The sequence below is a fragment of the Barbus barbus genome, assembly GCF_936440315.1.
Source record: "Barbus barbus genome assembly, chromosome: 5".
NCBI classification, from domain to species: domain Eukaryota; kingdom Metazoa; phylum Chordata; class Actinopteri; order Cypriniformes; family Cyprinidae; genus Barbus; species Barbus barbus.
This window is the reverse complement of record NC_136733.1, coordinates 11,534,813-11,549,733: the sequence shown is the minus strand read 5'-3', so window position 1 is coordinate 11,549,733 and position 14,921 is coordinate 11,534,813. Positions and strand designations below refer to the sequence as shown.

The following is a 14,921-nucleotide window of genomic DNA, read 5'->3' as shown; positions in this document are numbered from 1 at the left end:
AGTCATAGGGACGATGTGGAGGGAGAGAAGCAGCACGAGACTTACTGAACACCTCCTTCAGGTCTAGATACTCCGTGGGCACGTTAGACAAATCCCCTGCCTCCTCCTGCAAAGTGGAAACAGAAACAGACGGACAAGCAGACACAAGACAAGACTCATGACATTTAGTGCGCCATTCCGATACAGATTTCTGCTGCCAATCTATCCTGGGGTTGTGCTTGGTAAGCCAGGGGTGTCCTAAAACAATGGGTGCCAGGGGGGAGTCCAGAATGTAAAATGAAATGATTTCAGTGTGATTGCCAGATACAATGAGTGTGATGGGTCCAGTGGTGAAGGAAATGGTAGGCAAGGTTTGGCCATTGAGGGCGTGGACTGAGATGGTATGAGTGAGGGGTAGGAGGGGAACCTGAATCCGGAGAGCAAACTTGTGGTCCATAAAATTACCCTCTGCCCCAGAGTCCAATAGTGCTTGACCGTCGTGAGTGTGTGCTGTCCACCTTAGTCTTACTGGGAGGAGTGTAGATGTAAATGAGGTCTTTTCAGCGGAAATCCCACCCGACAGTAGCCTCAGATTCACTGCCGGGCTTGGCCTTTTACTGGGCAGTTGTATGCGAAATGTCCCGCCGTACCACAGTAAAGGCAAAGGCCCTGGGACCTCCGCCTCTCCTTCTCCTCCCGAGACAGCCGAGCTCGCCCGACCTGCATGGGCTCGGGATCGTAGACGGGGCTGACCGCGTCCCTGTCACTGGCTCTGAGTGTCGGCGTTTCCTCCGGAAATCGAGTAGGAACCCTCCGCCGTTCAACTCGCGAGAGTCGGGAGTCCACCCGAAGAGCCAGTTCGATCAGCCCATTCAGGGTGGTGGGTAAATCCAGCATATAGATCTCCCTCTGGACGCGGTCAGCCAGCCCATGCAGGAACATATCCCACTGCGCCTCCTCGTTCCACTGACACTCTGCCGCCAAGGTCCGGAACTCGATGGAGTAATCCGCTACCGATCTCTCCCCTTGTCTCAGATCCGCGAGGATCCGGGCCGCCTCCTTTCCCGCGGCCGCGCGGTCAAAGACTCTTTTCATCTCGGCGGAGAGTGTCTGAAACGAGGTACAGCATGGATCCTGGTTCTCCCACACTGCCGTTCCCCATAGTGCTGCTCTCCCAGTCAGAAGGGTGAGCACGAACGCCACCCTGCTCTGTTCGTTGGCGAAGGTCCTAGGCTGCAGAGCAAAATGCATAGAACAACGCGTAAGAAATGCTCTGCAATAGTTCGGCTCACCACTATACCTTTCAGGAGCTGGTAGGCGGGGCTCTGGCTGGGAGACGCTCTCTGGTGGTATGAGGGGAGCTGGCGGTGTGGGTGGCGCAGCAGAGATTTGCAGATGTTCCATTTTCTGGGTGAGCTCGGACACCTGCGCCATGAGAGCATGAATCGCCAGCCCGGACTCGTTCATGCTCTTCTCCTGGGCATCCATCCGAGAGACGCTGGCTCTGAGGAAGTCCTCCAGAGATGAGGATGATCCGCCTGCTGCTTCCATTCTCTGGTCAGATCGTTCTGTCACGAAACTGAGGCGGAAGCAAAGATGCAGGTGAAGTTATATTTAATAGTCAGATACACAGCACAATACAGACAACAGTCTCTCGGATGATGTCGTGGCGCAGGGACCAGATGAACAGCGTGCAGGTGGAGAGTGTCGGTGATGAATCCAGTGCAGGTGAAGAGTGTCGGGGATGAATCCAGTGCAGGTGAAGAGTGTCGGGGATGAATCCAGTGCAGGTGATGATCCGGGTGGGACGAAGACTTCTGACACACTCGAACACGAACAGGAAGACAAAGGTACACGAAGAGACACTGACTGAGGCACATCCAACACATCCAGGAACATTCAACGATCTGACAAGGGAGAGAAGATTTAGTGAGGCTTTATAGCTGAGTGAATTGGCAGCAGCTGGTGTGGGAATTGAAATCAGCTGGCGCGCTGATCACGAGCGAGGGACACGCCCACTCGCACACAATACACAGACACAGACAATGATACACGAGACATGAAGGAGGCAGTAGATTTATATACCGTGACACAGGTGTTATGAGAGCCCATGTTGCTCTGATAGTGGCCTTCAGCTCTTCTGAATTGTTGGGTCTGGCGTTTTGCATCTTCCTCTTCACAATGCCCCATAGGTTTTCTATGGGGTTAAGGTCAGGCGAGTTTGCTGGCCAATCAAGAACAGGGATACCATGGTCCTTAAACCAGGTACTGGTAGCTTTGGCAGTGTGGGCAGGTGCCAAGTCCTGTTGGAAAATGAAATCTGCATCTCCATAAAGTTGGTCAGCAGCAGGAAGCATGAAATGCTCTAAAACTTCCTGGTAGACGGCTGCGTTGACCTTGGACCTCAGAAAACACAATGGACCAACACCAGCAAATGACATGGCACCCGAAACCATCAATGACTGTGGAAACTTTACACTGGACCTCACGCAACGTGCATTATGTGCCTCTCCTCTCTTCCTCCAGACTCTGGGACCTTGATTTCCAAAGGAAATGCAAAATTTACTTTCATCAGAGAACATAACTTTGGACCACTCAGCAGCAGTCCAGTCAAGACGCTTCTGACGCTGTCTCTTGTTCAAGAGTGGCTTGACACAAGGAATGCGACAGCTGAAACCCATGTCTTGCATACGTCTGTGCGTGTTGGTTCTTGAAGCACTGACTCCAGCTGCAGTCCACTCTTTGTGAATCTCCCCCACATTTTTGAATGTTTTTTTTTTTCACAATCCTCTCCAGGGTGCGGTTATCCTTATTGCTTGTACACTTTTTTCTACCACATCTTGTCCTTCCCTTCGCCCCTCTATTAATATGCTTGGACACTCTGTGAACAGCCAGCCTTTTTAGCAATGACCTTTTGTGTGTTGCCCTCCTTGTGCAAGGTGTCAATGGTTGTCTTTTGGACAACTGTCAAGTCAGCAGTCTTCCCCATGATTGTGTAGCCTACAGAACTAGACTGAGAGACCATTTAAAGGCTTTTGCAGGTGTTTTGAGTTAATTAGCTGATTAGAGTGTGGCACCAGGGGTCTTCAATATTGAACATTTTCACAATATTCTAATTTTCTGAGATACTGAATTTGAGACTTTCATTAGTTGTCAGTTATAATCGTCAAAATGAAAGGAAATAAACATTTGAAATAGATCAGTCTGTGTGTAATGAATGAATCTAATATACAAGTTTCACTTTTTGAATGGTATTACTGAAATAAATAAACTTTTTCATGATATTCTAATTTTATGACCAGCACCTGTGTGTGTGTGTGTGTGTGTGTTATATATACGGTGCTCTTCGAAAGTATTGGAACAGTAAGTCCAATTCCTTTATTTTTGCTGTAGACTGTAAACATTTCGGTTTGACATCGAAAGATGAATATGAGATCAGAGATTAACATTTCAGCTTTTATTTACTGGTATTTTCATCTGTATCTGATACACAACTTAGAAGATAGCACCTCTTGTTTGAACCCACCCATTTTTCATGTTACCAAAAGTATTGTTCCAATACTTTTGGAGGGCGCTATATACACTCACCTAAAGGATTATTAGGAACACCATACTAATACTGTGTTTGACCCCCTTTCGCCTTCAGTACTGCCTTAATTCTACGTGGCATTGATTCAACAAGGTGCTGAAAGCATTCTTTAGAAATGTTGGCCCATATTGATAGGATAGCATCTTGCAGTTGATGGAGATTTGTGGGATGCACATCCAGGGCACGAAGCTCCCGTTCCACCACATCCCAAAGATGCTCTATTGGGTTGAGATCTGGTGACTGTGGGGGACATTTTAGTACAGTGAACTCATTGTCATGTTCAAGAAACCAATTTGAAATGATTCGAGCTTTGTGACATGGTGCATTATCCTGCTGGAAGTAGCCATCAGAGGATGGGTACATGGTGGTCATAAAGGGATGGACATGGTCAGAAACAATGCTCAGGTAGGCCGTGGCATTTAAACGATGCCCAATTGGCACTAAGGGGCCTAAAGTGTGCCAAGAAAACATCCCCCACACCATTACACCACCACCACCAGCCTGCACAGTGGTAACAAGGCATGATGGATCCATGTTCTCATTCTGTTTACGCCAAGTTCTGACTCTACCATCTGAATGTCTCAACAGAAATCGAGACTCATCAGACCAGGCAACATTTTTCCAGTCTTCAACCGTCCAATTTTGGTGAGCTCGTGAAAATTGTAGCCTCTTTTTCCTATTTGTAGTGGAGATGAGTGGTACCCGGTGGGGTCTTCTGCTGTTGTAGCCCATCCGCCTCAAGGTTGTGCGTGTTGTGGCTTCACAAATGCTTTGCTGCATACCTCGGTTGTAACGAGTGGTTATTTCAGTCAAAGTTGCTCTTCTATCAGCTTGAATCAGTCGGCCCATTCTCCTCTGACCTCTAGCATCAACAAGGCATTTTCGCCCACAGGACTGCCGCATACTGGATGTTTTTCCCTTTTCACACCATTCTTTGTAAACCCTAGAAATGGTTGTGCGTGAAAATCCCAGTAACTGAGCAGATTGTGAAATACTCAGACCAGCCCGTCTAGCACCAACAACCATGCCACGCTCAAAATTGCTTAAATCACCTTTCTTTCCCATTCTGACATTCAGTTTGGAGTTCAGGAGATTGTCTTGACCAGGCCCACACCCCTAAATGCATTGAAGCAACTGCCATGTGATTGGTTGATTAGATAATTGCATTAATGAGAAATTGAACAGGTGTTCCTAATAATCCTTTAGGTGAGTGTATATATATATATATATATATATATATATATATATATATATATATATATATATATATATACACAGGGCCTGAAGTTAACTTTTTTGACCACCAGCCACTGTGCTTTTTGTTTGTTTTTTTTTGCCTCATAAAGGTGAAAAATAGAAATCACACAAACATTATTCTTTAACTTGTAAGAATACACATTTAAGTGCTGTCAAGTTATTAACGAAATCATTATAAGTAATAATAACTCTTAGACTATATATTTTTTAATCTTTTTATTCATTGATTTGCTGTGTCACAGACATAATCATATGTCATAGTCACACCGGGATAGAAAAACAGGTATACACACACACACACACACCGTGCTAACTCAACAGATATAAGTTAGACCTAAGTTACCGCAGCTCGTATGTAAACACATCACACACGGACACGGCTGTGTTGATGGCTGATTTAGTCTAGACAGTTCCTGGCAACTGTTAATTACAGCCTTCAGGAACCGTTTAGCAGAACTAAATGAATATTACTGGTAAAGTTACTGGGTACCGGACATTTTCTCACTGGTTCCCAACCCCCAACATACACACGCACACACATCTGTGACACACAAACGTAGTCAGAGAAGGGCATCATGTTCTTGCCGATCGCGTGATCGTTCCGAAACAGAAGTCGCATCTTCTCAAACTGCGCTACTTTCATGGACGTCAGTGCCTTGACCGCAGCGGTCTCCTCCGGAAGCGCAGTCTTTGATATTTTGCAATTTATTGTGTGTAGGTGGCTTTTTGATGACTCGTGGTCCTTAATTGCTTCTAATTTTAAGTTTTTAGTCCCGATTACAAAAGGATTTGACTTCGCTTTCTCTGAGCCATACATACGGCAGTCACTGCAGTACATTTAATCTGTACTGCGGTCATAAATCAGCCACTCACGAACCTTGCCGTTGTCGCCACTTTGTATTAAAACGTCGTCTTTTACTTTTCTTTGACTCATCCTCATCTTTTTGTTGGTTGTTCGTTTCAGCCGTTCGTTTGTACCTTGAGCTAAAATCCAACGAAAAGGCAGACTTAAAAAAAAAACAGACGCAAAAAAACAACAACTCAATTCTCATTGGCTACCCGCCAATGTGGCAGGTAGATTGACGGTTTTACCCGCCAATTGCAAAATTCACCCGCATTTGGCGCGTGGTCGGGTGTTAATTTCAGGCCCTGTATATATATATATAAAATTATTTTATTTTATTTTTTCAAATTTGCACATATCACACCTGTACACACAATTGTCTATATTATATATTGTGTTTTTGCTGTTTTGTACATTGCCTATTTGTATATTTTATATTATTCTTTTATTATCTTTGTCCTGTCCTGTTGCTGTCTTTCTGTTGCGCTGTGGAGCTTCTGTCACTATAACAAATTCCTCGTATGTGTAAACATAGTTGGCCAGTAAAGCTCATTCTGATTCTGATGTTGAACTTCCAGTGACCAGTATGAGAGAGTGAGGGCGATAACACCAAATTTAACACACTTGCTTCCCATTCACTCCTGAGACCTTGTAACACTAACGAGTCACATGACACCGGGGAGAGAAAATGGCTAATTGGGCCCAATTTGAGCGTTTTCACTTAGGGGTGTACTCACTATTGTGGCCAGCGATTTAGACATTAATGGCTGTGTGTTGAGTTATTTTGAGGGGACACCAAATTTACACTGTTATACAAGCTGTACACTCACTACTTTACATTGTCGCAAAGTGTTATTTCTTCAGTGTTCACATGAAAAGATGTGAGGGGTGTACTCACTTCTGTGACATACTATATAGTGAGTACAGGTCGGCCAATCTGGTTTTGTCCGTTAAAGTTAACTTATTTAAATAACAGTCACGGTCCTGCACAGTGTGTGATCTTACATATGCAGGTGAAATCGGATTTGTTCCAGTAATTGTTAGAAAAACAAGCTAACAAACTTAATATCTAGCGTTAGTGAAGCGGTCAGTGGAATCTTTCTGCCTCCACCTAAGCTCCGCCCACAAAAAAACGTCACAATGTTTACTAACAGAAAAAGGGTCTATATTATTAAGTTAAGCATATTATTCCCTTACACCTACATGGAGGTACTGAATAGGTACACTATAAGTACAAAAAAGTTACGCTGTAAATTCAGTTACGCTGTACATTGTGGGCTGAAAAAGTGTTGGCCCCCTTCCTGATTTTTTATTTTATTGCATGTTTGTCATACTTTAATGTTTCAGATCATCAAACAAATTTAAATATTAATCAAAGATAACACAAGCAAACACAACATGCAGTTTTTAAATGTTAGGTTTTTTTTATGAAGGGAAAACAAAATCCAAACCCACATGGCCCTGTGTGAAAAAGTGTTTGCCACCCCCCCCTCCCACTGTTAAAACATACCTGTGGTTTATCACACCTGTGTTCAGTTTCTCTAGCCAAACCCAGGCCTGATTACTGCCACACCTGTTCGCAATCAAGAAATCACTTAAATAGGACCTGCCTGACAAAGTGAACTGGACCAAAAGATCCTCAAAAGCTACACATCATGTTGAGATACAAAGAAATTCAGGAACAAATGAGAAAGAAAGTAATTGAGATCTATCATTCTGGAGAAGGTTATAAAGACATTTCTAAAGCTTTGGGACTCCAGCGAACCACAGTGAGAGTCATTATCCACAAATGGAGAAAACATGGAACAGTGGTGAACCTTCCCAGGAGTGGCCGGCCGACCAAAATTACCCCAAGAGCGACTCATCCAAGAGGTCACAAAAGACCCCACAACAACATCTAAAGAACTGCAGGCCTCACTTGCCTCAGTAAAGGTCAGTGTTCATGACTCCACCATAAGAAAGAGACTGGGCAAAAATGGCCTGCATGGCAGAGTTCCAAGATGAAAACCGCTGCTGAGCAAAAAGAAAAAAGGCTCGTCTCAGTTTTGCCAGAAAACATCTTGATGATCCCCAAGACTTTTGGGAAAATACTCTGTGGACTGACGAGACAAAAGTTGAACTTTTTGGAAGGTGTGTGTCCCATTACATCTGGTGTAAAAGTAACACAGCATTTCAGAAAAAGAACATCATACCAACAGTAAAATATGGTGGTGGTAGTGTGATGGTCTGGGGCTGTTTTGCTGCTTCAGGACCTGGAAGACTTGCTGTGATAAATGGAACCATGAATTCAGCTGTCTGCCAAAAAATCCTGAAGGACAATGTCCTGTCATCTGTTCGTGACCTCAAGCTGAAGCGAACTTGGGTTCTGCAGCAGGACAATGATCCAAAACACACCAGCAAATCCACCTCTGAATGGCTGAAGAAAAACAAAATGAAGACTTTGGAGTGGCCTGACCTGAATCCTATTGAGATGCTGTGGCATGACCTTAAAAAGGCGGTTCATGCTTGAAAACCCTCCAATGTGGCTGAATTACAACAATTCTGCCAAGATGAGTGGGCCAAAATTCCTCCACAGCGCTGTAACAGACTCATTGCAAGTTATCGCAAACGCTTGATTGCAGTTGTTGCTGCTAAGGGTGACCCAACCAGTTATTAGGTTTAGGGGGCAAGCACTTTTTCACACAGGGCCATGTGGGTTTGGATTTTGTTTTCCCTTCATAATAAAAAACTTCATTAAAAAACTGCATGTTGTATTTACTTGTGTTATTATGTTGTTTGATGATCTGAACCATTAAAGTTTTCCTGTAGCTCAAATAGTAGAGCATGGCGCTAGCAACGCCAAGGTCATGGGTTCGATTCCCAGGGAAATCAAGAGCTGATAAAAATGTAAAAACTGTAACTTGAATACAATGTAAGTCGCTTTGGATAAAAGCGTCTGCTAAATGCATAAATGTAAATGTAAAGTGTGACAAACATGCAAAAAAATCAGGAAGGGGGCCAACACTTTTTCACACCACTGTATATATATTCCATGGTCTGTCTGAATACTGGATTCTGATTGGCTGGCAGGCATGCAGTAAAACCATTTAATGCACAGGTAGTTCCAAATCAGTTTAATCACCGTTCCATATTAATACACTGCTTTAATTGATGCACACTAACCAACACGCATCACTCGCGCACACACACACACACACACACAGAGAGAGAGAGAGATTGCAGATTGTGCTGCACACACACATACACTTGTTGTCAATGCTTCCCCGCGATTTTTATTAAAATAGCCTAGATACTAGATCACTACATTATATTTCGCAACAATGCGGTGATAAAATCGCTGTTTTTGAAGTAATTGTAGAAATGACCATGGAATAAGCGGGATAATCAACGGCTAGCCGTGCTTCGTGTCAGGTGGTTCTTTGCCTCCACGGCTAGCCGTTGATTATCCCTTACATATATAACTGCCTCTTCATTTTAAAACACCACCACACACCACTGAGATGTATATAGTGGGTAAAATAAGTGTTGAACACATCACCATTTTTCTCAGTAAATATATTTCTAAAGGTGCTGTTGACGTTAAATTTTCACCAGATGTCGGTAACAACCCAGGTAATCCATACATACAAACAAAACAAATAAGTTCAGAAATTAATTGCATATTACTGCTCTTTTGTTGGTTTTGATTGTTTCTATTGTCATTTGTAAGTCGCTTTGGATAAAAGCTTCTGCTAAATTATTCAATGTAAAGGTATTTTTAGCTAAGCAGAAACTTGAATATTTCTATTCTGGTGTCACCATTGCCATGCACATTGGGGTAAAAAGGCCAATCCCTAGTCTATCCAAGTTCACCCCTGACACTTTCTATGACAACTTAATACCAGTCCTAAAACGTTCAAAAGGGATCAAATAAAGTGCTATAAATTATCTGAATTTCCATTAGGATCCAAGTGATTACAGATGTTTAAGTTCAGTTTCTTCAACATTTTTATTAGGATATGTATGTCCTTTTCAGATGTTCAGTGCTTACTAGATCACAGCAGATGATGCTTCACTCCGACCTCAACACCTACCTTTCTGAAAACTGCAGTGGTGATGTGTGTATTCTTTCTGCTGTCCAGTGGATCAATGACAATGCACAAACATATATCACAAAAAGTGTTCCTGTCGGCGATCTCAAGAAGGAAGAAGTTTTGATGCAGTCAAAAGAGATTTTCACTAGACTTTGGATCTATAGCCATCACATCTACAATAAGATCAAGAGGAAGAACATTCTGGAATGGGCAAGGGAGCTGAACCTTTCTGGGTTCAGTATGCCAGGAAAGCCTGGTATTGTGTGTGTGGAGGGTCGGCAGTCTGCTTGCAATGAGTTCTGGGCCAGGTATGTAAAAAAAACTAAACCATGTCCACACTTATTCTCTTGTGAAATGTCTTCAAAGACCTTTACTCAATGGGTCACAGTGCCACAGTTAAACACATGTATCACTGTGTAAACGCACAGTACCACACCACATCCATTTGGGCACATACCCCTCAAAGTTTTAAGTCAAATGGTTTATGAAAACTTCTAAAAGACAAAAAAATGTATCTAACAGATCTAGCATTTAAAGGTGCACTAAGCAGTATCACTGTTGGGGAAAGTTACTTTTAATGGAAAGAAATGTTAGGTTACTTTTGAGTTACTTTTTAAATCTGGGCATGGCTTACTTGTTTGTTTTTGATCTAAAAAAAAGAAATTGTACAAATCAGAATCAGAAAGAGCTTTATTGCCAAGTGTGTTTGCACACACAAGGAATTTGTCTTGGTGTTATGAGCTACCAGTACAGAAAGTACAAACATAGTGCAGACAACATATAATTAAGGTGATAAAGAACACTAATGAAGAGAATATACAATAATTAAGAATAACAATAGTAATAAAAATAAAATATACAGAAAAGAGACTTGGCCATAGACAGAACTGTAAATGTGCATGTGTCCTATGTACAGATGAAGGTTTGATGGGTTATTACAGATGTACAGTACCGGGGTGTGTTATGTGTTGTTCAGGTGGGATACGGCCTGGGGGAAAAAACTGTTCTTGTGTCTGGCTGTTCTGGTGCTCAGTGATCTGTAGCGCCGGCCAGAGGGCAACAATACAAAGAGAGAGTGAGCTGGGTGTGAGGAGTCCAGAGTGACTTTCTTAGCCCTTTTCCTCACTCTGGAGGTGTAAAGTTCTTGGAGGCTGGGCAGAGGGGCACCGATAATTCTCTCAGCAGTCCTAACTGTCCGTTGTAGTCTTCTGATGTCTGTTTTGGTAGCTGAACCAAACCAAACAGTTATAGAAGAACATAGGACAGACTCGATGATTGCAGAGTAGAACTGTTTCAGCAGCTCCTGAGGCAGGTTGAACTTCCTTAGCTGGCGGAGGAAATACAGCCTCTGCTGGGCCTTTTTCGCAATAGAGTCAATGTGATTGTCCCACTTCAGGTCCTGGGAGATGGTGGTTCCCAGGAATCTGAATGACTCTACTGAAGTCACAGTGCTGTTCATGATGGTGAGTGGGGGGAGAGCAGGGGGGTTTCTCCTGAAGTCCACTATCATCTCCACAGTTTTGAGCGTGTTCAGCTCCAGGTTGTTAAGACTGCACCAGACAGCCAGCTGCTCAACTTCCTGTCTGTAAGCAGACTCGTCACCGTCCTTGATGAGGCCTATGACTGTAGTGTCGTCCGCAAACTTCAGGAGCTTGACAGAGGGGTCCTTTGATGTGCAGTCATTCGTGTAGAGGGAGAAGAGCAGTGGGGAGAGAACGCAACCCTGAGGGGCGCCAGTGCTGATGGTGAGAGTCCTGGATGTGAGTTTGCCCAGCCTCACTAGCTGCTGCCTGTCTGTCAGGAAGCTGGTGATCCACTGACAGATGGAGGAGGGCACAGAGAGCTGTCTCAGTTTGTCTGAGAGAAGGTCAGGTATGATGGTATTGAAGGCCGAGCTGAAGTCCACAAATAAGATCCTTGCATAATTCCCAGGTTTGTTGAGGTGTTGCAGGATGTAATGCAGTCCCATATTGACAGCGTCATCCACAGACCTGTTTGCTCTATAGGCAAACTGAAGAGGATCCAGCAAGGGTCTAGTGATGTCCTTCAGGTAGGCCAGGACCAGTCTCTCAAGTGACTTCATGACCACAGACGTGAGTGCGACAGGTCTGTAGTCATTAAGTCCAGTGATTTTGGGCTTTTTGGGGACGGGAATGATGGTGGAGCGTTTGAAGCAGCGGGGAACTTCACACAGCTCCAGAGATCTGTAGAAGATTTGTGTAAAGATGGGGGCCAATTGGTCAGCACAGACTTTTAGACAGGCAGGTGAAATACCGTCTGGTCCTGAAGCTTTCCTAGATTTCTGTTTTCTGAAGACCCGGTTCACATCCTCTATACAGATTTTAAACGCAGGTAGAATGGTGGGGGAGGGAGTAAGGGGGGTTGCAGGGGGGGAAGGTGAATGTGTGAAGTGCAGATCAGAGCGGGTGCTGGGTGTCAATCTGGCCTTTACAAATCTGCAGTAAAACACATTGAGATCGTCAGCCAGTTGTTGATTCTCTGCAGACTGTGGGGGTGGTGACTTGTACATGGTGATGTTCCTCAGACCAGTCCATACCGACGCCGGATCGTTGGCTGAAAGTTCTTTTTTCAACTTCTCAGAGTAGTTCTTTTTAGCCACTCTGATCTCCTTTGTTAGTCTGTTCCTGGCCTGGTTATACAAGATTTTATCCCCAATTCTGTAAGCGTCCTCTTTGGCCTGACAAAGCTGTTTGAGTTTCCCAGTAAACCACGGTTTATCATTATTGAATGATAAGAATGTCCTGGTGGGGATGCATATATCCTCACAGAAACTGATATATGATGTTACAGTCTCTGTGAGTTCATCAAGATCGGTGGCAGCGGCTTCAAAAACAGTCCAATCAGTGAGGTTAAAACAAGCTTTTAAATCTTGCTCTGCTTCATTAGTCCATCTTTTAACAGTTCTTAATAAGGGGTTAGAAGATTGGAGTTTTTGCCTATAGGTCGGTATGAGATGAACCAAACAGTGATCAGAGAGCCCCAGAGCTGCCCGTGGGACAGAGTGATATGCATCCTTAATTATTGTGTAACAATGATCCAATATATTACTGTCTCTGGTGGGACATGTAACGTGCTGTCTGTATTTTGGCAGTTCGCGGGAGAGATTTGCTTTATTAAAATCTCCAAGAATGATTAAAAAAGAGTCCGGGTACCTTTGCTCTGTTTCAGATATTTGTTCAGCCAGCTGTTGCATCGCAGCGCTCACGCACGCGTCCGGAGGCACGTACACATTCACGAGAATGAAGGAGGAAAGCTCTCGGGGCGAATAGAACGGCTTACAGTTTATGAAGAAGGCCTCCAAATTAGGAGAACACATCTTCTTCAGAGTTGTTACATCTGAACACCAACCTTCATTTATGTAGAAACATAGTCCACCACCTCTCGTTTTCCCCGTTAGCTCCGTGATGCGGTCTGATCTGAACAGCTGATATCCCGGCAAATGAAGCATGTTATCCGGGATGTTTTCACTCAGCCAGGTTTCAGTGAAGCACAATGCAGCAGAGTTTGAAAAGTCCTTATTTGTGTGGGTGAGGAGAAGTAGTTCATCCATTTTGTTAGGAAGGGATCGGAGATTCGCTAGATGAATGCTTGGGAGCGCAGTTCGGAAGCCGCGTTCGCGGAGTTTAACCAGCGCGCCGGAGCGCTTCCCTCTTTTCCGGCTGAGCGCGCGTTTGACTAGGACCGCTGCCCCTCCGACCAAAACATCCAACAAAGCGTCTGAATAATCAAAAACCGGAAAAAAATTGTCCGGTGTGTGTTGCCTCATGTCCAGTAGTTCATCTCTGGTAAAACTGACAGTAGGAGAATGACTAAACACAGAACAAACAAACAAAAACAACAAAAGTACGGGAGCGTTCCACACCACAGCAGCCATACTCGGCGCCATCTTGAGATATCCATCTTGAATGTAAAAGCCTTTCACAACAAAAGTGAAATTAATTCGCTTCAGGCTTAAAGAAATGTAAAGACAGAATAACAACAACAAAACATAAAATTAACATAAACATCAATATGAAAAAAACTATAATAAAATGTATATATTAAAAAACACCAGGAAAGTATTAGGGCAGTTACATCATTTTTAAAAGCTTTAATTTTTTTTATTGTTTTTATGACTTTCTTATTTTGTGATCTCATAGATGATGTATGATGGTTTCATTTGAATTATTTTTGACTTATGAATAGTCAAGTGAAGTCACCTATATATACCTATATATATATATATATATATATATATATATATATATATATATATATATATATATATTGTGATGGGAGGAGCAAACGACAGACACAGTGGGTGTGGCGTCAAGCCTCGGAGAGGTTTTTATTAAACAATAAAAAGGTAAAATAAAGTGTCCAAGGGGAAAAGTGTCCAAATAAACGGGGAATCTGGTGTCCTCATTGTGCTGCGGGGCTTGTGCAGGAAGGTAGTGTTCAGAAGGGAAGGGTCCAGGGAAGGGGCGGAGTCCGGTGGCCGCACGCGCTCCCCTCTCGGGGCCGGGAGCGAGTGGCGGCGGCGTCTCTTGCGCGGCTCCTTCCATCTCCTGGGCCCCCGGCGCTTCTGGGGGACTCGACGGCCCGGCATCCTGGCCCGTCAGCCGCCTAACGGGTGCGGCAGTCCTCCTCAACGCACCCTTCCTGGACCCACGAGGACACCAGCGTGCATGCACGGGGAAGAGACCGGTCTCCCGAGGAGAGGCGCACTCGGCGTTTAAACAGCGGCGGTGATGAGGCTCTATTCACATCAGGTGCGCCTCATCACACGCCGCCAGCCCTAGGTGTTCAGCGCCCCTCCTCTCTCACACACCCACTCCCGTCGGGAGCCTGGTGAAGGGTGGCGAATATGGGACGGTGTGGTGATGATGGACAGGGGGGAGGCAGCCGACTCGTCACAATATATAGCGCTTTTAACAATACAGATTGTGTCAATGCAACTTTCCAATATCAAAATAGGAATATAGTGTGTCAATAATGTAAAATGACAAGATAAAACACTCAATGGCTACGGTGATCTCGGAATAAGAAAGGAAAAGACTAATATTAGTAGATGCCATTCTTCTTACGATGTAACAAGTATATCGGGTGTTATGGGAAGTGTTCCCAGTTCTGGTTGACCTAATAATTGCAGCCTAACAATCCTTAAATGGATTTGAAT

At 44.1% G+C, this 14,921-nt stretch overlaps 1 protein-coding gene across 2 annotated transcripts in view; it reads left to right on the top strand.

Annotated features, from left to right (window-relative positions):
- rwdd2b (RWD domain containing 2B) overlaps positions 1–14,921 on the top strand; it is an 83,413-nt gene that overhangs the window by 44,898 nt on the left and 23,594 nt on the right. For both annotated transcript variants that reach the window (XM_079416409.1, XM_079416408.1), the window contains exon 4: positions 9,685–10,050. In XM_079416409.1, the coding sequence (XP_079272535.1) occupies positions 9,685–10,050 (366 nt within the window). The remainder of the gene's footprint in view (positions 1–9,684; positions 10,051–14,921) is intronic.